General features: G+C 44.3%; 2 protein-coding genes across 4 annotated transcripts; one reads left to right on the top strand and one right to left on the bottom strand.

The window, feature by feature from the left end:
• Positions 1 to 6997: 6997 nt before the first annotated feature.
• Positions 6998 to 25252, top strand: LOC146634743 (CST complex subunit CTC1-like). Its single transcript, XM_085349951.1, has 22 exons — positions 6998 to 7193; positions 11137 to 11236; positions 11312 to 11534; positions 12600 to 12829; positions 12906 to 13035; positions 13105 to 13401; positions 13482 to 13604; positions 13691 to 13920; positions 14041 to 14185; positions 14259 to 14461; positions 14534 to 14703; positions 14782 to 14896; positions 15042 to 15447; positions 15529 to 15618; positions 15943 to 16080; positions 17100 to 17146; positions 17273 to 17379; positions 17429 to 17480; positions 17757 to 17825; positions 17899 to 18099; positions 18782 to 18918; positions 24979 to 25252. Exons 1-22 carry the CDS (start codon positions 6998 to 7000, stop codon positions 25128 to 25130), a joined length of 3561 nt encoding a protein of 1186 aa, XP_085206077.1. The 3' UTR covers positions 25131 to 25252.
• On the bottom strand, positions 21728 to 24300 carry LOC146634744 (E3 ubiquitin-protein ligase TRIM21-like). Of its 3 annotated transcripts, XM_085342664.1 has the most exons (3): positions 24056 to 24300; positions 23875 to 23884; positions 21728 to 23697 (listed from the first exon to the last, which is right to left on the bottom strand). In XM_085342664.1, the coding sequence occupies exons 1-3, from the start codon at positions 24298 to 24300 to the stop codon at positions 22651 to 22653; spliced, it is 1302 nt and encodes a 433-aa protein (XP_085198790.1). In that variant the 3' UTR covers positions 21728 to 22650. The 3 variants fall into 3 exon arrangements, with proteins under 3 accessions (XP_085198790.1, XP_085198782.1, XP_085198775.1); XM_085342656.1 differs by having other exon boundaries at positions 21728 to 24037; positions 24074 to 24300; XM_085342649.1 differs by having other exon boundaries at positions 21728 to 24300.
• Positions 25253 to 26528: the final 1276 nt, after the last annotated feature.

Below are 26528 nucleotides of genomic sequence, written 5' to 3'. Positions count from 1 at the left end.
CGTTTGTGTTCACGGTTTACAGAAGATTATTGTGTTTTCGTCTACTTGTTACCCAGGCTGACAGCAGCTTCACTGCCTCAGGTTAGTAAACATTACAATGAATGTGCACGGCGCACCTCACAGTACAGGCTGTTGTTCGGTCATTCGCACATCTCGGTAAAGGATGCGGGTCATTGTGTGTACACTGTGGCTTTAGGCTGCAGGTTGATGGATGCTAATGCTAGCTGACTTGGCTAATGCAGAATACAGTGGAGCCCCGACTTTCACGAAAAGTTCAAGTTACGAAGGCACTGAACGGCAATACTTCTGCCCGTGTTACGGCAAAATGCCCGCGTAACGAAATCCGCTGGCTCTGATTGGCTGAGCCTTCAATGCCCACAATGCCTTCCGAATCATGTGACAACCCCTTGGCTTCCGTACTTGCGCTTCGCTGTTCCACTTGAACCACGCAGCTAGCAAAATGAAGCGTAAAGTAGGGCTGGGTATCGTCACTGATTTCTAGAATCGATTCAATTCCGATTCACAAGGTCCCGAATCGATTCGATCCACGATTCGATTTAATTCGATTCGATTTAAATCTGGGAAATTTTGACAGTCAGAAATATAATTCAGATCAGCACATTTACATATTTTTGTATCAATAAAAAGGAAGCTGACACACGCAAGACTTTATCACAGGTGTGAGCGTCACAGCAGATGCCTTTGTGTCAAAGTAGCTGAGGATAAAACACAGAAACACATGAAGGTGATTTTCCTGGCCTGGGATTTTATAAAAGTATTCTGCAGTACATCAAAAACGAAAGAAAACCATTAATCAACATATGAACATTACCTCTGACGTTACAGCGGTTTTATTAGAGACACGGCTAACGTTTTGCATTTTGAATAATTTTAAAAAGTTTAAATTTGTTCAGTATTGAACGGCAGAAATGAGGTTTTCATTTCGGAAGAATGTAAAAGGGAAAAAAACAGCGGCCGACAGCGCTGTAAGCAACAGTAGACTTGTGCGTAACAAGCAAGCGAATAATGAAGAAAGGGAAACTGTTCTTGAAGTACAGAGAGAGAGAGAGCTGCGCATCGCGATGGAAGCAAAACAGTAAAAGTGAATTCATGACGATGTTTATGTGAAGCGTTTGGATCTTCTTTTGCTGCTGGTTCGGTCAATATTGTTTGGAGAGAGATCAAACTAACAGCTTTAGAATCAGCGCATAAAGGGCGTGAACACAAAGCGCCGACCCGCCGACAGATCAGAATCAGCGAGCTGTCGGCTTTCAGCCCCGACCGTGAGAAAGGCGCCATCTAACTGATTCTGATCCGCGGGTCGCGCTGTGTGTTTAAGTCTATGTGCAGAGTCCCTGTACCTGCTCTCATTTACTGTTTGGTGGTTCTTGAAATTTTGTGAGATGTCACCTGAGATTCTGGCATTTCGGGCAAAATAAATTTATATTAAAAATCGATTCAGGATTTTAATGAATCGATTTTACGTTATCCAAGCCAGAATCGATTTTAATCGATGAATCGATTATAAAAACCCAGCCCTAGCGTAAAGTACTGTCGATGAAAACAAAGAGAGAAATTATTGATAAATATGAGCGAGGTGGGAAACTTTGTGCTATTGCACGCGAGTATGGCCGAAATCCTTCGACCATAGGAACAATTCTAAAACAAAAAGAAGTCATCAAAGCAGGTAAACCTTCAAAGGGCACCACCATCATGTACAAAAGGAGGACCCCCATACACGACGAGATGGAAAGGCTTCTCCTTGTTTGGATTAAAGACAAGGGAGAGACTGGCAATACCCCCACAGAGACTGTCATTTGCGAGAAGACGTCTTCAATTTATAATGATTTAGTAAGTAAGGCAGCTTCCGATGAGCAGCCAACGGCATCGACGTCCTCGCAGGAGGCACCCCTAACCTCCCCAGAGTTCAGGGCATCGCATGGGTGGTTTTATCGGTTCAAGAAGAGGACTGGCAACCACTCCGTTGTGCGTCACGGCGAGGCAGCAAGTTCCAATCACAAGGCTGCCGAAGAATTTGTTAAAAAATTTGAACTTATAAATCAAGAAGGCTACATCCCCCAGCAGGTATTCAACTGTGACGAGACTGGCCTCTTCTGAAAAAAGATGCCGCGGCGTACGTACATCACCGCGGAGGAAATAAAGATGCCAGGCCACAAGCCCATGAAGGACCGTCTCCACCCTCGCCCTGTGTGCTAATGCCAGTGGGACTGTAAGGTCAAGCCACTCCTAGTGTACCACTCAGAAAATCCGCGTGCCTTCAAGAAACACAAAAACTTTAAAGGAGAGGCTCGAGGTTATGTGGAGGTCCAACCCCAAGGCCTGGGTGACCCGACAGTTCTTTGTCGAATGGGTCAACTTGGTCTTTGGCCGTGCTGTCAAGAAGTTCCTCGAGGAGAACGAGCTCCCCATGAAGTGCCCTCTGATCATCGATAACGCCCACCCCTCTGGCCTCGAGGACGATATCCTGGAGGAGTTCTCGTTCATCAAGGTTCTCTTCCTCCCTCCCAACACGACCCCTCTCCTCCAGCCCATGGACCAGCAAGTGACCTCTAATTTAAAGAGACTGTACACGAAACACATGTTCAAACGGTGTTCGGACATAACAGAGAGTACGCAGCTCAGCCTCAGGGAGTTTTGGAAAAATCATTTCGACATCGCTGCATGCCTCAAGTTGATTTCTTTGGCATGGCGGGAGGTGAGTCGTCGAACGCTAAATTCTGCTTGGAGGAAGCTGTGGCCTGATGCTGTTGCCCCTCGAGATTTTGAAGGCTTTGAGGGGGAACCTCAACCTGAAGTCAAGGTTGAGGAGATCGTAAATCTCGGCACCGCCCTGGGACTGCAGGTTGACGAGGAGGATATAAACGACCTTGTGCATGAACATCGAGAGGAGCTGTCAACGGCAGAGCTGCAAGAGTTGGAGGCGATGCTGCACTCATCAGTACAGCAACAATTCAGCGAGGAGGAGGCCGTCATACCATCGGCCGATATCAAGGACAATCACCCTGAAAAGAACTTTACCGCTCATGCTATAGAGCATTTTGGTGACGTCTGCCTCTCCCACTTCAGATCCATTTTGAAAAGTAGACAGAGACAGACGTCGTTGGATAGATTTTTCACAAAGAGGCCAGCAACAAGTCAACCTTCAGGTGAAAGTGTGCCTTACAGGGGGAAAAGCGATGGAAGTAGCAGTAGTGATTAGTTCAAAAACATAAAAATGCACAAAAAATGTAAAAAATAAATGATAAAATAGATTTTTTTTAATTATCTAAGTTTAAAAAAAGTTTTAGTTTTAATGTTTAGAACGTCATGTACATGCAGCATATGTATGCATGCATACAGCTGACACATATATACACTTATTCCTCTAATTTTGAGTTATTGGTAATGTTTTTACCCAAATGCGATACTTCTTAAAATACAAGCAGACATTACAAAGAAAGCTGAAGTGTTACTAATTGTGTAAAAATGTCTGAATTGTTTTTTGTTGCCTTTCTTTTTTACTTGTAGTGTTTTAGATGTCAGGGCTGTTGGTGGATTAAAACTTTTTGTTAATAAAAATAATGTTCTCTCTGGTCTTTAATGTGCACTTCAGTGTCTGTTGCACTACCTCCTGATGTTTAAAGCCTGATTAATCTTTGAATTAAAAAATCAAGAACTTTACACCTTAATGTTATGCCAGTTTCCCCCGTGGTGGTGCTGTATGTATGCATGCATACGTATGCTTTCTTCAGCCTCCACCACCTCCGCCACCAAGAACTCCGTCTCCAGCCAGCATCTAAGCACTCAAAAGGCGCGATGGCTGCTTCGATTTACGAAAAACCGTCGGGAACAGATTAATTTCGTAAGTCGGGGTTCCACTGCAGTGTGTTGCTGTGACATTTGTGAGGTTCCCTCAGACACACTCCGCCAGTCTTGTTGCTGTTAACAACAAAATATTAAAAAATCCACCATCTGTTCCACCGTCACCAGTTAATCTGGAACACCGGGTGATTTAACGCTACTCTGTGTTCATACTTGGAAGTATTAGCATGTTATTGACTTGGATACTATATTGTTTTAAGCCTTTGTGAATGTTTGTTCATTTTAAAGTGAAAACGCCATCTGCTTTTGGCACAAAACTATCGAATTTGCAGCTTCGGTTAAGTGGGATGGTTTGTCAGACATCACTGTAACATCATCCTACAGTAGGACCGTTTGTCAAACAGTGGTTACATGATGTCTGGAGACTTTCTGGTTCAGTTTTGTTTGTTTAGCAACTTCTGCTCATTTACGTAACTGCTGTTTTAGTCATGGCTTGTTTTCTTTGCGTTTGCTGGTTGTAGAAATGGTTTCTATGAAGCGTTTCTTTTAGCTGAACGAACTGCTCGTGTGCGTGCATGTTTTATACATGTGCTAAAGTTAAATGTCTTTGTGCAGAACATTGTGTGCTTTGGAGAAACAGCAGAGGATCAACAAAGGTTCAGTTTTAAAGTAGGTACTGCTCTGTGTCCAGTGTAGCGACATAGCTAGCTTTGCATCATACCGAGACACGCTACTGGTGCTATAAAGTGATGTGCAGAGTTTGTCTCTCTCTTTGTATTTGCAGTCCAAACAACATGGAGAAAAACATTGTGTACTGCCTGCTGTGCAACAAGCCCCAGCTGTTCATTTGGAATCACCTGAGCGGAGTGTGCCTGAAAGACGGCACAGCACAGGAGAGGGAGCAAGAAGCTTCCAGAGCTAAAGCCTCCCAGAAGCTGTTTTCCAGGGAAGGTCGACTCTGGAGCTTCTCGGAGCTGCAGGAGTTTTGCAAGGACGCAACATCTTGCACCAAACTCTGCAGTCGTCTTCAGAGTCGTGGCTTTATCATCACAGACACTCCCCAAACCTTCCCAACACAGAGGTCTGATGAGCTTGTTGCCACTCTGGCCAGTCCAGCTGTGGCTCCGGTTGACTCGATCCATCCCTGATGGAGTCTCCCATAAATCCTTTGGCTGGACATTTGACTTGTCTTTATTTTTCCTTTGTTTGATGCTTTGCTTGGCTTTTGTTGTGTCTGACCTTTTCTGATTAAAAGGAAATTGAGCTCACAGTACACCATGTTGCCTCAGCTGATGCAGTCCTCTTTGCAATAATGTTTATTTCCAAAGGAATTTCTAGAAATTCAGAACAGTAAAATTCACAGAATGAATTAGAAGATAACTCTGATGTAGTTAAACTAAAATCCTCTGTGGGGGTTAGTATATAAACTCTTAACACCTAGTTAGCATGAATAAGTGTTGAATGATCAACTCCAGACAGATTTGGTATTCAACACTAAGTCAGAGTTAACGTTCCAACTCTCCAATAAGAGTTAAATTAACTTATAAAGAGACTTTAAAAGAGCTGAAATCAAATCTGACAGTCTTCATTTGGACATGTTGGATTTGCTGTGTGGTAAGGCACCTGGGCCAGATGGCTTTGTGACTTTAAAAAACCTTCCCAGAAGAAAGAATAATTCCACTTTTTAACATGTATGTAGACGCATATCACACGGAGGCTCTCCACCCACTGTGAGACAGGCAGTGAGTACTGAGAAACCTGCTAAACCTGCAGAACACTCATCATTTAGAGTCTGACGGGGGTTGACACTAAAATACTTTAAATGTTTAGCATGAAGATCAGAGCCTTGGATCCCACATTTGATTCACTTTGTACCAAAGCATCAAGGGTTTCACAATATAAGAAGGGTTCTCATATAATTCATGAGAGATGTGATGCTAACGATGCAGCTTTATTATCACTGGACGCTCGTCAGGCCTCGGACAGAATAGACTGGTCAGATTTATTTAACCTTCTCCCAAGATATGGATTTGGAAATCATTTTCTCAGATGGGTTCAACTTAACCCGTCACATTGGAGTGTTCCACTCATCAGGGGTGCCCGTTATCTCCAATGCTATTCATTCTGACTATGGAACCTCTGGTGATGACACTTACAATGAGAGCTGTACTATTTGGTTTCCAGTTAGGAGATCGAGAGCAGAGATTGGCCCTAGGCCCTAGACTGGCTGTCTGTTAGCCAAGTTGCAAAATTAATGCTACAAATGGAGCTATTTAGACGATTTTCTGGCTATAAATGATTCAAAATCCTCCTCCGTCCTATTCCTGAACAAGGATGAAAGGTTATGCAGAGTTTTTATATTGAGTCACTTCCTCTGCCTCCTCCAAAAGAATCCTTTCAGAAGTTAAACGATATCTTTAATTGGTTAATTTGGAATAACAAAGGTCCTAGATGAAGACTTGGCTTGTTGTAACTGCCATATGAAAGAGGGGGTTACAATTCTCTGATCTTAAACTGTATCACTGGTCTGCACAGGTGCGCTCAGCCACGCTCTATTTTTCCACTGAGACACCTGCAGCCTGGATAAAAAGTGAACAAAAAACAGCGACAAACCTTCAGTTTGATATTATTTTATTTTATTTTAAAGTTTCCACTTGACAGAAATGTGTTTTTGTTGGAGATTCCCGAGGTTCGCACGGTGTCATCCTCCTGAAAAGGAAACACCTTGTGGCGTCAGGTGAGCTGCAAAAGGTGCTGTCAGTCACATGACCCTGAGCCTCAGCAGGAAGTCTGACCCCTTCATAATAAAAGCATGTTCTTCACCTGCACTAATCAGGCTGAGAACACGCTGGGCTGGAGTCACGTGATCGACTTGTAGTTCAAACACAGCTGTTTCCTTTCCTGAGTTCTTATCACATCTCCTAAACACATTTCCTCCACCTCACAACGTTTCTAACAAGGAAAAGTGGTTAGGAAAGGAGGTAGGAGACCACTGAGTGTATGTGAACGTGAAGGGCTTTTATTGTGAAATGCAGGGTAGGGAAAAGTTGTTCCGCACATGCGCGGTAGAGATCCTGCGTGAGCAGAGACTAGTCAGTTTAATAAGTTTGATGATTTGTTTAAAATACAGAACAAAAGTAAACAAAGTAGGACGGTAGGGCATCATGGCGGCTTTATGAACGGTAAGAGGCGGGAACACGGCGGCGACGGTCAGAGGGAGGACATCAACAGGAGGAGGACCGGAAGCTGTTTGAAAGCCGTGAGCGGGAGTTTGTCAGCAGGGGGAGAAACCGGCACCCGGAGCGAAGACATGGACCCCCTGCAGGAGCTCCTGGACCGGGTCAAGCCCAGCACCGAGGCGGTGAGTCCCAGTCTGACCCTGTTTGCCCGAACTGAGCGATAAATAACAGTCTACGTACACGCAGAGCCCAGCGTACGTAGACTGTCTGCGTCATGACGTAGGCAGAGTTCAGTTCAGTTCATTTTTATTTCAAACATTTCAAACATGTGTCTTCACAATCATTACAAAATATCATTCCAGTATTTGTTTGAAGTATTTACTTATTTGTCCCTACCCCTTCAAGTTTTACCTCTCATTCATTTAATTTTTTTTTGTCTTAAATTAAACAAACAACATATGAAACATATGAAGTAAAACAAAACATAACATACATAAATCAAAAACAAGAAATTAGCAAGCCCCACCACAGTATAGTTTCTTTCATATGAAAAATACAGAATGTGTATATTTGCAGATACACAAGTTATGGAAAAACAACAAACCAAAACAAAAAAACAACCAAAAAAGAACCACAACACCATTACCAGCTACATTACCGTCCTGGGTTAACCCCGTTTTCTTCATTCTTATACTTATTTAAAATTAGGTTTTTATATTTTACTTTAAACTGTTTTATGTTTTGACTGTCTTTTATTTCTTCTGTTAGACTGTTCCATAATTTAACTCCTGCAATTGACATAGTTCTTAAAGTTGTTCTAGCACTTTGTATTTTTAAATTCCATTTCCCTCTTAAGTTATACCCACCTTCTCTTTCTATGAACAATTTACAGATTTCTTTGGGAAGCAATTTATTTCTGACTTTATACATTATTTGCGTTGTTTTAAGCTTCACCAAGTCTTGGAATTTAATAGCTTGCATTTTGACAAAGAGTGCATTTGTATGGTCCCTGTACCCTACATTATTTATTAATCTAATGGCCCTTTTCTGTATTATAGTTATTGTTTGTGTGTTACTTTTGTATGTGTTTCCCCAGACCTCTACACAGTAGCTCATATATGGCAGTAGTAAAGCACAGTATAAAATGTGCAGTGCTTTCTGATCCAACATATGCTTTGCTTTCCCCAGGACGGCAATGCCCCGTGCCAATTTCCCCCGAACATAAGTAATGTGTGGCTTCCAACAGAGCTTGTGGTCAATGATCACCCCAAGAAATTTTATTTCATTGACTCTTTCTAAATATACATTGTCAACACATATTTCTACTTCGATGTTTTTCTTTTGGTTTCCAAACAACATGAATTTGGTTTTATCGAGATTCAATGATAATTTATTTATATCAAACCACTTCTTTAATATCGTTAATTCCTGTGTGATCATCTCCAAAACCTGTGGCAATTCCTCTCCTGAACACAGTATGTTTGTGTCATCTGCAAATATTACAAACTTTAAAATCTCCGATACTCTGCAGATATCATTTAAGTACATAATAAACATTTTTGGACCCAGTACTGAACCTTGAGGTACTCCACAAGCTATATCCATCAAATTAGATTTATATTCATTTATTTGTACATATTGTTGCCTATTCCCTACATAGCTTTTTAACCATTCCAAAACCACTCCCCTAAACCCGTACTTTTCCAGTTTTTTTAATAGAATTTCATGATTAACAGTATCAAACGCCTTCTTTAGATCTAAGAAAACTCCGAGCGCATACCTCTTATTATCCATACATTCCGTTATCTTTTCCATTAAATCTATCAGTGCCAAAGCTGTTGATCTGTTGTTTCTGAACCCATACTGACTATCTGTCATTAATTCATATTTTTCCACAAAACTGTCAAATCTTTTTATGAAGAGTTTTTCCAGTATCTTAGAGAACTGGGAGAGTATTGACACTGGTCTATAGTTTGTAAAATGATGTCTTTCACCGGTTTTGTAAATGGGAATAACTTTAGCAACTTTCACTTTTTGTGGAAAAACTCCTTTTTGAAACGACAAGTTGAATATATATTTTAATGGTTTTACGATACCATCAATAACTGTCTTTACCGTTACCATATCAATATCATTCCAGTCTGTACTGGTTTTGTTCTTAAGTCCTCTAACTATGTCATAAATCTCTTTCTCTTCCACTGCTCTTAAAAACATTGAGCTACTATTCCTTTCAATATTTTCACCAGTGTCCCTTTCTATTCCATCAACCTTTATTTCTTCTGCCAGTTTTGGCCCTATGTTTACGAAGAATTCATTAAAGCCATTTACTATCTCCTCCATGTTATTAATACTTCTTGTCCCTTCTATAAAGTACCCAGGGTAATCATTATTCCTTGATTCATTTTTGATTATTCTGTTTAATACATTCCATATATCTCTTGTGTTATCTTTATTGTGTTCTAACCTTTTAATGTAATACTCTCTTTTACAGGATCTCATTATATTAGTTAATTTATTTTTGTAAGTTTTATACTTCATTTCAGTTTCTATTGTTCTCTTTTTTTATGAATTCTCGATATAGGGTATTCTTTTTTTTGCTGGCATTTTGTAGTCCTTTTGTCATCCATGGTCTTCCTGCATAATTGTGTTTCCTATTGATTTCAATTACTGGGCATTTTTTATCAAGTAATGTGTTAAATGTTCTTAAAAATCCTTCGTAAGCTTTATTAACTTCTGTTTGTTCATATACAATATTCCAATCTTGCTTTAAAAGTTCATTTCTAAGACAATTTAAGGTCTTCTCTGTTCTTATTCTTTTGTAAATAATCTTATGTCCATCGTTGTTCACTTTATAATGGCATTTATAAGATGCAAAGACTGGTAAATGGTCACTTATATCATTGATTAACAGCCCACTTTTTATCTTTCCTTCTATTATATTTGTAAATATATTATCTAATAGAGTTGCACAATGAGATGTTATTCTGGTCGGTCTTGTTATCAGTGGAAATAAACCGATGCTGTACATGGAATCAATAAATTCTTCTGTACTCTTATTATGATTTGGATTCAATAAGTCAATATTAAAGTCCCCACAAATGAACATTCTTTTCTGATTTATATTTGTAAATAAGTCCTCCATATTATCCTTAAATATCTCAATCTTAGATCCTGGTGTTCTATATATACAACTGACAATTAGGTTTTTCCTTTTTTCTATACTTATTTCCACTGATAAACATTCCATCACTCCATCAATAACAGTCGTCATTCTTCCCATTCTTTTGTACTTTAGGTTTTTATCAATGTAAAGTGCCACCCCACCTCCTTTCTTGTTGATCCTGTCTACATGAAGGAATTCATATCCATTTATTTTAAAGTCTTCTTCTTTTCCAGGAGTTATCCAGGTCTCCGATATGGCTATCACATTGAATGGCTGTTCAAACTGTTATGTAGTCTTTGATGGATTGAAAGTTTGCATATAAGCTTCGACTATTAAAGTGAACCATTGTTATACCCTGTTCTACCTTGAATTCCTTTTTAAGTTGCTCATTTGTATAATAATTGCATTCATTTGTCTTATTGTTAAAGAAATTACAATCAGGATCTATGTTGCTGTCATACATCAATGTCTTATTTTCAATATCTATATGAGTTGTTAGTTGAAAATTGTCAGACATCTGCGTTGGTTGTGCACTTGGACGGTCCCATCATATTTAGCACTGCTTTGCATTTATCAGTTATATTTTTCTAGTTCCGTCATCTCTTTGATGACTAGAACCTTAGCCTGCTCTGGTGTTCCATTTAACTTAATGAATATTTTACAGTCTGACGTCCAAGTTGACTGTATTTTCTTCTGTTTTCTTAATATTCTTGCTTGTCTTGCAATGTCTGCATTTTTCTTGATTAGGTGTTCATTTAAATAAACATTTGTACCTTTTAGCTTTCTTCCTTGCTTGAGCAGTTCTTTTTTCTGTTTTCTATTAACAAAATGAATGATAATGGCAGAGCAGCTGCTTCCTCAGGTGGTCCCACCTGTTGACACACCAGCTCTGGTGTCCACTTCAGGTGTTCTCAGTGGGCGGGGCTTCAGTTGTTTATGTTTGTGTTTACCCTTTAAACTTTGTTTTCCCAGGTAACCACGGTGACCTCAGCCTCTTCGATCTGAGCATGTGTGCGGTGCAGGCGATCCAGCAGCAGATGTGTGTGGCCCACAGCTTACCTGTCAGCTACAGGTAACGCCCGCTGACATCATCGCTGTCGCAGGTCACGTGACCTGGCCTTACCGCTGTCCTCCCGTCTGTCCGCAGGCTGCTGTCCGTCTCCCAGCTCGTCTCCCAGCAGCACCTGGCCTGCGTCAGCAACCTGTCCTGGAGCACCAATCAGCAGAGAGCCTGGGCCAGGGAGGCGGAGCTCGCCGTGCCGGGTCAGAGGGCGCTGCCGAGGGTCAACCTGCTGCTGATTGGCTGTCTGAGAGAAGGCCCTGACGGAGAGTACAGGCTGACGGACGCCAGCGGCAGCGTCATGTGTGAGGTGAGTCAGAGGGGGAGGAGCCTAACCTTAACCCATGGTCCATCAGCTGGTTAGTTCTCAGGAACTTCTTCACAGCAGCGTCACTAAACCGGATCTGGTCAGAACTGATGGTAACGAGGTCACAACAAACTGCAGGTGTTCATGTGCAACGTGAATGAAATCGAATTCCTCTTTAATTCAGCTCATTCTCTGTGCAGGGACACAAGTGCTGATAGAGTCTGGTCATCACACGCTTCTCTGCTGATGTTTACATCAGCATGAAACAAGCAAACAAGCTCAACAGCTGACTTTCATTTCTGTAACTCAGAAACATCAGGACTTGTTAAATGTGAGCTGTGTTTATATGGATTCACTTAGCTGATCGATAAGTAAGGATGTAAAGACAGAGTCTGTCAGCAAGTGAGTAACTGTGCTGGCACAGACGTGATGACAGCAGAGCTTTATAAAGATGTGGAGCCTCCTCCTCACATAAAGTATACAGATAGCATCACCTGCAGTAACCTGACAGATTACAGTCAGACAGCTGCAGCAGGCTCAGTGTGGTCCTAGCACCACCGCACGGATTAATGACTCACAGTACTTGAAATGTGCAATTCCCTTGTGTTCTTATTGCTATTTATTCTATTCTTCCCTTTTCTATACTCTGTATTTGTATATGTGTATATTTCTGCTCACCTTCTGTAACTTCTGTCGGTGCTGGGCTGTTGGAAACCGAATTTCCTGGAGGAACGCAGCCGAGGGATCAATAAAGTTTCATCTAATCAGATCAGATTAGATTAGATTAGATTAGATCAGATCTAATCCAATCTAATCTGATCTAATCTAATTTAATTTGATCTAATCTGATCTAATGTAATCTAATCTAATGTAATCTAATCTGATCTGATCTAATCTAATTTAATTTGATCTAATCTAATCTAATCTGATCTACTGCAGCTATTAAACAAACGGCATCACTGCAGATCAGAGCTGATGAAGCTGTCATCATCAGTACAGGCTTCCAGCATCCACCCAGGACACACTCCGCCACTCTCTCACCCGCGTCTCTCTCTCTCCCTCATCCAGTGCCTGTCTCTCTCGCCCCTGTGGCTCGATCGTCCCGTTTTCCTCCCTCACTGGAACTACATCCCCCACAATGCATCGGGCCAGGAAGAGGCCGCAGGCTTCTTGGAGCTGATTGGCTCCCCTGTCCTGTTGTGTCCTGGTGCTGAGCAAGGATTGGCTGCTGCTCCTGGAAGGGTGGAGCTAAGCGGAGCGGTGGGAGTCGGAGAGGCCGGCAGGCTGCTGAGGCACAGGTGGGTCACATGACCTCTGAACTGCAGCGGAGTTTCTGAGCAGTGTGTGTGACAGATGTGTGTGTGTGTGCTCCAGGGTCAAAGGTCAGCGGCTGAGCGTGTTCGGAGAGGTGGGCTCAGTCTGCCCTCTGCTGGCCGTGGCAGGAACGACCTTCTTTTGCTTCACGCTGACGGATGAGTCGCGCTCGCTGCCCGTGCTCGTACAGGTACCAGCTCTCTGAGGATGATGATGGTGAGGAGGGACGATGAAGCTCAGTGTGTGTGTGTGTGTGCAGGACAGCAGCCGGCTCAGCTGGATCCAGCGTGTGTGTGTCGGGCAGAGCGTGTGTGTGACAGCTCTACGTGTGTGTGCGCTACGAGGCTGGAGAGGAAACAACATCCTGTGTGTGACGAAGCGCTCCGAGCTGCACGCCGACTACACGCACACACAGGAACACACACAGGAACACACACACTCTGAGTCCCTGCTGTCACAGCCTGCTGAGGACGACTGTGAGGAGGCGGAGCATGAGGAGGTGGAGCTGGACCAATCAGCTGTGAGGATAAAGCAATCCAAAGTCATCAGCTACCAGGTGAGAGTGCTGTGAGCTCTGATTGGCTACCACAGATTTGTACCTGTGTGCTGATTACTAAGCCTCCTCTGCTGTGATAGGGCACGGTGACTGAGGTTGTGAGTGAGGGGGCGGGGCTCTACGTGCTGGATGGGAAGGTGGGTCTGTGCGTGGCCTATCAGCCGGCGGCGAAGAGGAAGCTGAGGGCGGGAGACAGAGTGGAGGTGAGTCACATGACGTGACATCATCATGCCCGTTTGTGTTCGTGGCAGCCACGACTAATAAAGTTTGATGGTTCCTCCTCCTGCAGTTGCATCACGCCCACTTCCTGTACCGGCCCTGCCCGGACTTCCCTCCCAGCATGCTTTGCACCTGCCTGCGCTCCAGCCTGAGGGTGACGGCCTTCAGCAGGGCGGGAGGCTCGCCACCCGACAACCGCTGCCCGGGAGATGGGGCGTTACCACGGTTACTGCTGCAGAGAAACACAGATGTGTCCGATTACCTGTGGACCTGTCACCTAAGCTCGCAGCTGGCACACAGGTGAGGCTCCACCCACCACCACCTGTCCACAGTCAGAGACAGCAGAGCCTAACCTTTGTCCTCCTGTCCTCCGCTGGCTCTGGCTTGTTTCCTGGTCCTGGTTCTGGTCTTGGTCCTCAGTCTGGTCCAAGGTGTGTGGAGGCAGCAGTGTGTGTGCTTGCTGTCCTGGAGGCTGATGGAGACTCTGAGCAGAGCTGGAGGACGAGGACGCAGAGACATCTACGCTGAGATGCTGGACGAGCCTCACACCTGTCCTGTGACGCAGGTAGGTCCCACTCTCACCTGTCTTCCTTACAGGTGAGTGTGGAGCATGCTCAGTGTGCTCTGTGTCCCTGCAGTACAGCGTGTCCTCGGCGGTCCGGCAGTACCTCGGTGTGTCGGAGCTCCTGGAGTCCCTGCAGACTGGCTGCTGGTCTTCGGCCCCTCTGAGCTCTCTGCTGCCCCCTGATGGCTCCAACCTGACCTCCGCCCAGATCAACGGGTTCCTGTCCTGGTCTTGCAGGACTCTGTCCTCCGAGCCTCGGGGTGGAGACGCTGTCAGGTAAGGTGACAGCAGCTCCCACATGAAGTCGTGTGATTACGTACCAATGGTTTTTGCCGGTTTGTGTGTCAGGCAGCGCCCCCTGCTGCTGGTCGGCCTGCTGGAGCTGCCGTCACAGACGTCTGAGTTCAAACACTCGATGCAGCTCAGAGACGCCGCGGGAGCTGCAGCCTGCGTGCTGACGGAGAGCAGCGAGGAGGAGGAGGGAGCGCAGAGGGCGGTCTTTAACAGCGCCTGGATCGGTACAATGCACGCACACAGACACACACACAGGGACACACAGCTTTATTCTTTAATGTGTGTGTGTGTGTGTGCTGCAGGTTGTCTGGTGGGTGTGGTGCAGTTCACCATGGTGACAGAGAGATTCCTCCAATCAGATTTCCCCTCCTACCAACACCTGGACCAGGACAGGTTCATCACACACAAACACTGCAGGTACACACACGCACAACCTGCAGCATGCTGACTGCTCATTGGTCCACTCTCTGTGATGTAAGAGGGCGTCTGATTGGTTCAGGGTGTGAGCTTCCTTCCTGGTTGTAAACATTATGAGTTAAATAAAGCTGGGTTCAATTCACAGGGTTTACCTGCAGTTCTCTCTGGACCACCTGCACATCCTGAGTCCATCTGTTGCCATGGAGACACACCTGAGACACAAGGGGAAGGAGCCAGGAGGGGATGTCACTGCCAGGAAGCAGACAGTAGAAGAAGAAGAAGAGACTGCTGAGAGTAAGAGGAGGAGAGGAGAAGAAGAAGAAGCCAACTCCGGCAACCCCTGGCCCTGTGTCTCCATGGTGATCAGGGTGGAGCAGAAGGAGGGTGTGTCCTGGAGGAATACAGGGGCGGAGGCAGAGGATCAGGAGGCAGGGCTGAGACTGTGCTTCTCAGTGAAAGCTGCTGTGATTGGTCCAGTGGTCAGCTGGAGGCGGGACCCGAAGAATGAGCCAATGACAGAGAAAGAAAGTGAACAAAAGCAGGAGAGAAAGGTGAGAGACGCACCTGTGTGTGTTTACCTGAGCTCACCTGGATACACAGTTACGTGTGTGTGTGTGTGTGTGTGTGTGCAGGTGGTGCTGGTGTTCTCAGGTGTGTGTACGCGGTGGTTTCCTGTCCTCCAGCCTGGATGTTTCTACAGACTCATCGCCGCTAACACTCAGGTATCAACCCAGCTTTGATGATGTCACTAAGGGGCGTGGTCAGAGGTTGGCCTCATCGGTCTCTGCTCTCTGATATTAGTACACATGAACACGTTTTTCAGCTTTAACTGTAGTTGTTCACACACTGAGGTTAATTATGGAGTTCCACAGGGTTCAGTGCTTGGACCAGTTCTGTTTACATTATACATGCTTCCCTTAGGCAGCATCATCAAAACACAGCTTACATTTTTACTGCTATGCAGATGACTCCCACCATTCCTGTTTGTGGGGAGTTGATCTGACCTGAATCCTTGCAGCTGATTGGCCCATGTGTCTGTCAATCAGGATCCCAGTGTTCTGATTGGCTGTGGAGTTTCTGAGCGCAGTGGGGTGGATCTCCACGCTGAGTCGACCCTACAAGTCAGACGTGGTTGGAGATTCCACACTCTGACACGCCCACTGCTGCTGCCCACCTGCAGACAGGTAACACTCGGTTTGCTCCCCGTCTTCCTCCAGGACCCTTAAACTTTTTTTTTAGAGATTGACAGACCATGTGACTTTCACGCATTGCATTGTGGGTACAAGTGGCAACAAATCAAAACACTGCATTAAGCGCTAGCATTTCCAGCACTTTGGGGTCCTTCGGGACTAAGTAAAGAATACAAATACAGGCCATTTACCGTTTATTTAGCTGTTGTTAAATATTTTATCTCCTGTACAGGCCAACACAATCTGTTTGTTGTTTCAGGTTGTAGTGTTACACAACATTTTCAGATCTAATAGAAATAAAATGAGTGTTTCGTAATTCATTCAATTTATTGTCTTTATTTATAACTGGCATCATTGTTTCATTCTATTATAGAATCTTACAAGAAAGAGGCAACATTGTAAAAATCCATCATTATTAGCTGCTTCCTGAAAAACAAATCAACAATGCAAAGAAAAAAAACTTTGCTAACAACAAACTGGAAAACAGTTATTCATCACTTGCTTGCTTCAGTACAACCCTTGGACACATATATGCGGACGTTTCGTGGCTGTTTTCATCTCGCTCTCTCTCTTAACCAATCAGATCTGGCTGTGGTAGCAGCTTTAAACTCGGTATGACCCAGGCTGATAGAGGGGCCAGTCTGGATCACATTCCTGCATTTTGTTTCTGGTTTTCCTACAAAACACAACAAACATTAGCCCGCAAAGCCACAGTGAACAAAGCAGCATAGCAACGAATTCAATTCAAATCAATATAAGACTTATTTGTAACCTACATCAACAATCATGTTGTGATAAATTACGTAATAACTCCAACAGAAGACTTAATAATACAACACAGTTAATAATACAGCAGCTTCTTGCCATTTTTGTGTTTCTTTTTATTACTGTGTGACTGTTTACGTGTGAAAGCCTGCGTGCGCTAGTACCGCTTGCCACTCGTTCCCACAATCCTTTGCGGTTTTACCCCTGAATGACGTCACATTTTCCATCTCTATTCTCTGTGTTTTCAGGCCGTCCCACCCACAGTCTTGTCCGTCTCAGAGGTCTTAGACTGCAGGTAAACTGCTCGTCCCTCACTGAGTCGCCCCCTGTGGCCATCCGAGGAACTGCAGCTGCAGCCTGCTTTAAACTCTTACTGGTGTGTGTGTGTGTGTGTGTGTGTGTGTGTGTGTGTGTGTTTCAGCTCAGAGCTGGTGTGTTTTCAGGGTGTGGTGTCTGAAAGGATCAGTGTGAACAACAGGACCGCCCACTCTGGACACACACACTCAGGTACAAACACACAGGTGGTTTGTGTATCAGGCTTTTCTGCTGTGAAGTTGTAACATGGGGGTCTATGGAGGCGACTCACTGCTGCCTCTGCTGTTGTCTGGTTTCCAGAGGAGGCTGTCCAGGTGAGACACACATAGACAGGCTTATAAAAGTTTGGACTCTTTATTTGGACTCATTTCCAACAATGTCAGCCCCAATAAAGTTCTGGATCATCTTGCATCAATAGGCTGCTGGTTTTCTTTACTGGTTTCAGGTGTTACCAGCAAAATAGTTGTTTAATCATCTGGAAATGTACCCAGATTTATTTATTTAGACAGAGATCTTGACCCCCCAATGTTCAATACAAAGTCACGCCCATGGTTACGTACCTGTGCGGTTTACCTGTGTGTGTGTTTCAGGACAGGAAGTGTGTACTGCACGTACTTACCTGTCAGCTCCATAACTGTGGTCTCCCTGGGAGACACCAGGTAAGTTTACAGGTAAAGTCTGGTTCACGTGTTTGTCGTGCTGTTGTTTATTTGTTTGTTTGGTTTCTATCAGCTCGGCCCAGCCTCCTCCTCCTGCTCCCATCATGCACCTGGGTGAGTGGGCTCTGAGCAGCAAGCAGAGGTGCGCTGTGGGACAGGTCAAAGGTCACGTGGTGTGTTTCCTGTTCCTGCAACTGCAGTGGAGCTGCTCGCTGTGTGGCAGCGTGTACACACAGTGTACACACTCAGAGTCTTCCCTCGTGGGCAGAGCCAGGTCAGTAGCACCTGTCAGGTGTATATGTTTACCTGTCACAGGTGAGTCACGTGCTCATCGTCGTCTTTAAACTTTATTTTATCTTTAAAATTTAAGATGAGGCTTTAACTGTGAAAGGACACATCCTGTTTGCATCCTGGTAACAGCTCCGTCTGCTCACACCTTACTGCTGAACTGGTTTGGGGGCGTGGCCACTTCCACCTTTAAAAGTCTGTAGGTGTGACGGACCCACGCTGGGCTCACGTGAACAGGAGGGAGGGGCCTTACAGCCGTGTGTTTCAGCGAGACTCAGGTCGTGCCCCTGACTCCACCCACTCGACCTGATGACGCAGCAGGTGGTGTAGTTCTGAGGGTAATCAGGGCTGACTGTGAATGCCACACCTCCCACATGGAGGGTGGAGACCACAGGGGAGGGGCAGGACAGCGAGAGGCATTTAGGACTCGGGTCACACCAGGAGAACCCACAGGGCCCCTCCACCCACAGGTGGAGCTGTGTTAAAAGACTGAAACGTCCTGTGGTCAGAGGAGGTGAAACGAGAAGAAGATGCAGCTACAACCCAAAGAACAGCGTCCACACAGTGAAGCACGGTGGGGACGCTGTGGGGGGGCCACCACAGAGAGAAACAGGCGTCCTGCAGGACGTTTCCACAGGGCCGAGCCGTGAGTCTGCAGAGACATAACCTCTGTGTCTGTCTCAGGTGTGTGACGGGGACGCTGACGACTTCCTCCTCCACTTCCTGTTGTGTCTGTGCAGCAGCGATGTCATGATTCGGCCGCTCAGCCTCACCTGCAGGAAACACACCAACCAGAGACCAGAAGGTAACCCCACCCTCACACACCACCCTCACCACCCTGACTGCAACCAAGTCGTGTGTGTGTGTGTGTGTGTGTGTGTGTGTGTGTGTGTGTGTGTGTGTGTGTGTGTGTGTGTGTGTGTTTCAGAGGTGAGGAGGTTCACTCGAGGAGACAGAGAGTTCCTGACCAGACTGGCTCCTCCCCTTCAGCTCACCTGTCTGCACCTCCACCCTGACTGAGCTCCACCTGCTTCGTTCTGACTTCATCTGTTCTACGTGTTCGTACAAATAAAACTTTATAGTTCCTCCTCCTGTCACACGGTATCTCACCTTCACTGACCCTGACGCTGGTGATCAGGGTCAGAGGTCACACGAAGCTCTCTGGGTTTAACAGGTCATGTGACCCTTCTACAGGAAGTGATCCCTGTGAGTGGCGCCCACATCGGAGACGTTCTCAGATGGTGATTCATGAAACCTAATTGGTAAAACTAAACACTGAACGTGTTTCGGTTTGTTTACAGAGGTCAGACGGTGAAAGCTTCAGCCTGACCAGGAAAGAATCAGTCCTCTTTAAATCACACTTACTTTAAATGAATTCCTCCTCACCTTCATGTGTTTTGTATTATTGCATCTTATACTGAAAGAGTTCATCCATCGACACATTTGAATCCTGCAACATTTCACCGTGTCAGTTTGTCATGAATTGGACTATTTTAGGATTTCAGTTCATCTTTCCAATAAAGCTGGCAGCTCTGAAACAGCTGTTCTCTCTGAGGCTGTTTTGCATGTAAATAAAAGTGAAATAATTAAATGTTCTGTGAACAGACCGTCCAGTGGAGCTCCTCAGGGCTCTGTGCTTTCACCACTTTGTTTTCTATGCTAATGAGTGTCAGAGCACGTCAGCATCAGTCCTTCAACATGGTCACAGCCTCTGATGAAGGTGTTCAAATGTGGCTTTTAATCCAGGTTTACACTTAAACAGTCTCCATGAAACGGGCCTCTGCCCTCATTCATCCTGGAGATCACTCGTCTAAACCAACCAACATAAAGAACGTGATGTTTTCAAAGCGAACACGTACACACAGTTGTTATGGAGACGATTAAATGTAGGAGCGATGATTTGTGAAATCCTACATGTGTGTTCTAACATGCTTTAATGATGGCACGAGCTGACAATGAATAACATAAAGTTAATAGTTAATCTGCAACAAAACTTTTTCACCGCTTCAGTTTTTGGTCTTTTCCACATACGGTTGTTGTTGTCATGGAAACAGAAACCAATCGGGCCTTGGATGGACGTCGGAGTTCTTAACAGCAGCTCGTTGTTCATTCTGATGTTGTTTTTTAATTATATTTTATATTTAATATCATATATTGGCCGTTTTCAGCTTTATCTGAAGGGCCACAGGTCAGACTCCAGCTGGGCCTGCCGCTCTCAGCCTCACTCTGAGGAAGCCCACAGTCTCTCACAGTGGAAACTACACCGGGGGACCCCATCCTTGGGGTGGACCCATTTTTGTTGTAGCGTGTTTTGGGGTTTAAAAGCCACAGAGACGCGGTGCTTAGAAAAAATGCATTTCAGCTGTGCTGATGCTCCTGACACGTTGGAACGTTGGGTTGTGTTGCGTGGTTGAGAGGAGGCGGCAAAACACCTAGCAGGCTAGTCGGAAGAACACACACCCACGCTGGTATCGGTAATCCACGGTGGTTCTTTAATACGCCTTCTTCAACAACCATATAAAAGCCCGGCTGAACGGCTGCGGCTCAACAACATAACGCCCAGCGTTCATACAACCCAAGCGTTGCAAACAAAACAAGAAGAAAACGTAAATCCGTCCCTCGTTAAGCAGAAGCGTGCAGGCACGTGTCCTCATAATCCCAGAGAGAGAGAGCAGCGGCACAAACTGATGACACCATCAACCCTCGACTTGGGTGTCTTAAAGGGACACCACACCATAGTGGCTGTTACAACGTATAAGACTGGGGAAACCTGCATTCAGCTGGACCTGAAAAACACTATGTCCAGATAAACACAATCAACTTTTGGAGAAAAATAAAAGATTCTTCATCAGACTAACAACTAAAAACATGACACTTACCTTAACAGTATGGGCTACATCAAATATATTCAAGACCGACAGTAACACTTCTCACTGCTGCTAATTTTAACAAAACTAAACAAAAAGTAGAAAAAGGCAATTCACCAAGTCTTGAAAAGTAAAACTGAAAAATAGAAACACAGAATAAAACATCCATCCAGATCTTTACCACCAACAACATAAAATCTATCTTGATTAATTGGCCAAATTCTCCAATAAATGAGCAATAATAAAGTAAGAAAAAATAAGACATTCAATTTATGGACGCTCAAATTAACAGAGCGACATTAAACGCACCTCATTGCCTGCCGTAGCGTTCTTCGCAGCTGCACTTCACCTCAAAGGTCGGTTAATACATCGGATTGAACTTAACCAAAGTCCAATTAAAGGAAAATAAATGTTTCTAACAAATACAATGAAGAAGATTAAAATAATTCACTGTCAGTTACTGTCGCTGTGAGTTTGACGAGGTCAGCTGCTTCATTTGGTTCTGCCTAAAGTTCTCTCAGTGATCCAGTGTTTATATGATAAGATACGTGTTTAATGCAGAGAGTTGGAATTACAAGTTGGTAAGAAGCTTTTTAACAAAGGTTTGATTTAAGCTTTAAGTTCAAAGGTGAAAGAAATTTCACGTTTGATGAAGGAAGATCAAGGCTAACAAGGACATAGGTCAAAGGTCAAAATAAGGTGAGAAAATATAATAGATATATATAATCAATCAATAAGGTGAAAATATCAGATAAAAGGGTTTTTTTGGTTATAAGGAATAAAGAGGTCAAAGGTCAAAACAAGAGACACTGGTAGAGACCTCAAATCATTGTTACTGAAGAAGGAGGAGTTCTTTAACAGTACGACATTGATAGAGTTTGTTTGTGTGTTTGAGAGTTCAGACTGAAAGGGAGCGCACAATCGTGTGTGTGTCTGCAGCTGTTGTGTTGTTGCTGCATCGTTGCCTCAGGGGGAAAGTTGTGTGTGTGTTATGCAGACTAGCAGAGACTGCAGCTGTCAGCAGCCACACACACTTTCTATTCTTCAAATCAAATCACAGTGAAACATGTTCACTGACAGCTCAGCTTCAGCATCGTCTTCATGCTGTGACTGCAGCCGTTCAACTCTGTTTGTCTTTAACCCAAATCATCACAACATGCAAATATAATCATCAAAATGATGTGACTGGAAGGATGCAGCAGTCTGTGCTCCACCTTTCTCCTCCACACCTGCAGGTGGAGAACATGGATGCATGAATCTCTACAGAGTTCTTTGAATATTATCCGTCTCATCAGTTTTCAGTGAACAAAACTCCTCACAGAGCCAAAATAAGCAGTTTGTATCCAACATAACTCAGCTGGACTCTGATGCTCCGTATAACAGCCACACATGAGTCTGGATTCACTCAAAGCATTGAACAAACTTTATTGGAAATGAAGCTTTTGGACATTTGTTCTCTGATATTTGCTCTTCAGCTCGAGTCTCCATCAGTGGGAACATTTCCTGATTCAACTTTTCTTCTGTTCAAATCAAACTCCATGAGAATCAAAGTGTGAATCAGAGTCCTGATGATCAGATTCTATAGAAACATGGAGACTGTAGAGGATTTACACTCAATATGTTCATTTGTTCCCTTCAAGAAAAATCAATCATTCATCCAATAAAATCAGTCATTGATCAGTTTGATTGACAGGACAGATGATCAGAGGTGCAGAGTTTTTACCTCCATAATTAGGACTGGGACCGAAGTATGGGTGGAGTCTGTGAGTGAAGGAGCAGCCAGTAAAGGAGTAGATCAGAGCTGCAGCACCTACATCATAAAAGGAGACCAGACCCTCCTCATAATCCACAAACACCCCCACCTTCTCAGGACCAGGATGGAGACAGAGGGGGACTGAAGGGGAAGCACATGCTATGTACTTATTTCCATTTCTCAGCACTACAGTCCAGAAACCATCCTGAGGTCTCCGTCTGATTATTCCCTTCCTGTTGATCGACTCTGTGGCCACTCCTAAATCCCACTCAGTCTTTCCTTTAACCTGAACCTCAAAGTAAAATCTGCCTGAAGAGAAACTCTGCTCTCCTAAAACACAAACACACACAGAAAATCTCTCTGGGTTGTCTGGAAGTTTCTTCTTCACATCACTATGATAAACTTGTTTTCCATCATCAGACAGGATGAGATTAGGATGAGCTGTATCAGGATCCAGAGTCACATCCACCTCATGCTGCTGCACCCTCTGCAGCTCAGCCTCTAACAGCTTCTTCTTCATGGGTTTCCAGACTGTCTCCTCCAGCTGAGCCACAGCTCTCCCCACAGTCCCCTCATATGATGGTGGATGAACTCTGACCTCTGTCCAGTCCTTGCTGGGTGGAGCAGCTTTCAGGGAGGAGAAGCTTTGGAGGAGGTGGAGGTGGTCTTCAGAGCGTGAGAGCTGCTCCACCTCAGAGCTTCTCTCCATCAGCTCAGAGATTTCCTGTTCCAGATCTTTGATGAGACCTTCAGCCTGTTTCTCTGTAGCTTCCTGTTTGTCTTCGATCTCCTTCATGAGCTCCTTCAGGTGTCTCTCAACAGACTCCATCAGAGCCGTGAGGACCTGAACACCTTCTGCTTTCTGTCTGTCTGCAGCATCTTTACTCATCTTCACCGACTCTGTGATCTCCTGAATCTTCAGTCGTCTCTTCTGGATCATCTGCTGAATCTCAGCCTCTGTCTTCTCCAGCTCTGCCTTCTTTCCTTCATATTCTTCTCTCAGAGGAACAAACTCGTGGTTCTTGTGGTCTAAAACAGAGCAGAGCATGCAGACACATGTCTGGTCGGTCTTACAGAACAGCTCCAGGAGTTTATCGTGCTTCGTGCACATCCTGCCTTCCAGGTTCTCCACAGCATCAACCAGCTGATGTCTTTTCAGACGTTTCACTGTCAGATGAGGCTCCAGGTGAGTCTGACAGTAGGAGGTCTGACACACCAGGCAGGACTTCAGGGCCTTCAGTCTGGTTCCAGTGCAGACGTCACAGGGAACTTCTCCTGGTTTGGCAGCTTGTTGCTCTGAGCTGCTGCTGCTGGCTTTCTGCTGAGCTTCACGTCTGAACTGAGCAACCATCTCAGAGATGAAGGTGTTGACCCTCAGCTGAGGTCGAGTGTAGAACGTCTCTTTACACATGGGACACTGACAGCTCTGATTCATGTCCCAGTGCTGACTGATGCAGGTTTTGCAGAAGTTGTGTCCACATGGTGTAGTGACTGGATCAGTGAACACATCCAGACAGATGGAGCACAGAAACTGATCTTCAGATCGCAGATTGCTGGCAGCAGACATGTCTGCACTCTGAGGGAGAAAGAAGAGAAACATTTGATTCAAAATTCACTTTAAATTTCATTTTACAAAGAGAGAAACAAGCGTCAGTAGTCTGAGGAGCTTGGAGAGAAAAGCGTCTGGACTTCTTTGAGTTTCTTGAAGACGTTTCATCAGAGAAGCTTCTTCAGTTCTCAGAGTAACTGGTGGAGACCCAGCAACACACTCAGACACAAACTGGTTCATCCAAACACAAACCTAACATCGTAGTGTCTGCTGTACAGTGCAGCGTCCAGATGGACAGGATCAACGTTTGGGGATGAAGATAAATACAGTCGTTACAAAGATGTGAAATTGTTTCTCTGTTTTACAGAAGGTCCAAGATTCATCCAGATCATTTGTATACTTGAATAAATCAGTTTGTTGGATATTTTCCATCAATCACTGTGAAGTAAACTTCGACCTTGTTGGTGACTGAATACTTCTTATTGTACGTCCAGATCAACGAGCCATTAATATTAAACAGTGACTGTTCCAGTAGAGCTGACAGTGAGGAGGACGATGAATCACAAACCTCAGAAATGTGTTATTAACTGTTGATCCAGTATTTTAATGGCATTGATGAGAACATGTTTATTCAGAGGTGTCTGTATATTTGGTCCATTTGTGCGTCAGTAAAAACTGTCCTGTTTTCTCTCACAGATACTGGAACATCCTCACAAACTCAGGATGTGGAAGAAGATGAACTTTTCCAGTCACTCGCTGGGATACATCATTCATGTTATTCTGGATCCTCAGAAAACATTGATTTATTTTTGTGTTTCACATATTTGTTTGTCCAAATCAAAGATTGATGTTAGTAGAGAAGAAGCCACCATGATAAAGCCTGTGTGTGAAAACGAGATCAGTGGATTTGATCAAAATCCCATTTAAGGAGGAATTCTGTCCTCCAGTTTGTTTAAATAAGCTTTGGGATTAAACAGCATCATCTATGTTTGTGTCTGATGACATGTTTGATCCAGGTCAGCTTGAATATCACAGCTGATGTGTGGAACTCTGACATGTTTAAAGCCTGATTATCAGGATGATTCAAACACATCTGTCTAAATAATGAGATTCATGTTTCCACACAAAGTTATAAAGTGCAGCATCGACTGTTTTCTGAATGATTGAGGATCATCTGTGACTCTTACAGGATACACTAAGTCAGATAATCTTTGTAAAATGTGTGAATGACTTTTTGAAGTACTGACCAAAATCTGCTGGTTTACAGTATCAAAGGCTTTATATCAATAAAGAATAAATAGGTGTTTTCACGTCTGTAATCCTTATGATCAATCAGATCCAGAATCAATCTAAGAGGAACAGGAAGTGATGAATAACCAGGAAGTGTGGAGTCAGTCTGAAGTCCAGAGCACAGCCTGAGTCCACAGTCCTGAGCAGAGCCACAGTGAGACTGAAGCAGCAGCTCGATGCTCCTACAGTGGATCTGTGGTTACATGAGCAGATTTCTATGGATCCAGTGTGACTGTGATGAGTCCTGATGAAGTGAACAGAGTGAAGATTTGTGTAGAAGCAGGAAGTGTGATCAGCTGCACTCACCACTGTTGCTGAGAGGAACCTGATGGACTCCAGTGAATCTTCTTTTAGAGACAAACAGGACTCGACTGCAGCTCTGCTGCTGCTCTCTCACACTTTCACTTCTGCAAAATGACGTTGAGCTTCTTGTTTTTCAGGTGTTGCTCCGCCTCTTCCTGCCTCTCCCTTTACAGGAATCAGCCGGTCTGTACTCAGTGACTGTGTGCAGCGGGTGGGAGGAGTGAGGAGTGGTGTGTGGGTTCACACAGTAATGACGGCCTCAGGTGATCAGGAGAAACTCACCTGGATTTCCTTTTTCCACAGCAGACTGAGAGCTTCAGGTGGACCCTGAAGGAGGTCTCAGACACAGGTGGTAAAAGTACACACAGTGTGTACTGAAGTAGAAGTACTACTGTTAAAAATACTCCGTTTCAACTTCTTTACTCAAGTAAAAGTAAAAAGTAGTGGCTGTGAAATGAGAGTAAAAAGAGCTGATTGAAGAACATTTCTAACACGTGTTTATACAAAGCTAACTGAACCATGTGCTGCATCAACGTGATAATAAAATAATATTATTCACTTTGTTTCTAATAAATATTCCCAGCTTGAATCAGACAAGTTGAACATGAGCAGAGAAAAAGAAGCAAATCCAAATATTCCTGTGTTCAGTTTTC

This window comes from Diplotaxodon limnothrissa, linkage group LG3 (assembly GCF_057381915.1).
Source record: "Diplotaxodon limnothrissa isolate DT_005_m linkage group LG3, D_limnothrissa_male_GT1.1, whole genome shotgun sequence".
Lineage (NCBI taxonomy): Eukaryota > Metazoa > Chordata > Actinopteri > Cichliformes > Cichlidae > Diplotaxodon > Diplotaxodon limnothrissa.
This window is presented reverse-complemented; position numbering and strand designations above follow the sequence as displayed.

What these genes read in the sequence shown, in the direction of transcription:
- LOC146634743 (XM_085349951.1), top strand. Translation starts at nt 6,998, where the DNA reads ATGAACGGTAAGAGGCGGGAACACGGCGGCGACGGTCAGAGGGAGGAC. An exon ending in CACCGAGGCGGTGAGTCCCA is followed by an intron (nt 7,194 to 11,136) that starts GTCTGACCCTGT and finishes TTGTTTTCCCAG; the next exon opens with GTAACCACGGTGACCTCAGC. An exon ending in AACAAAAGCAGGAGAGAAAG is followed by an intron (nt 15,448 to 15,528) that starts GTGAGAGACGCA and finishes GTGTGTGTGCAG; the next exon opens with GTGGTGCTGGTGTTCTCAGG.
- LOC146634744 (XM_085342649.1), bottom strand. Translation starts at nt 24,300, where the DNA reads ATGTCTGCTGCCAGCAATCTGCGATCTGAAGATCAGTTTCTGTGCTCC.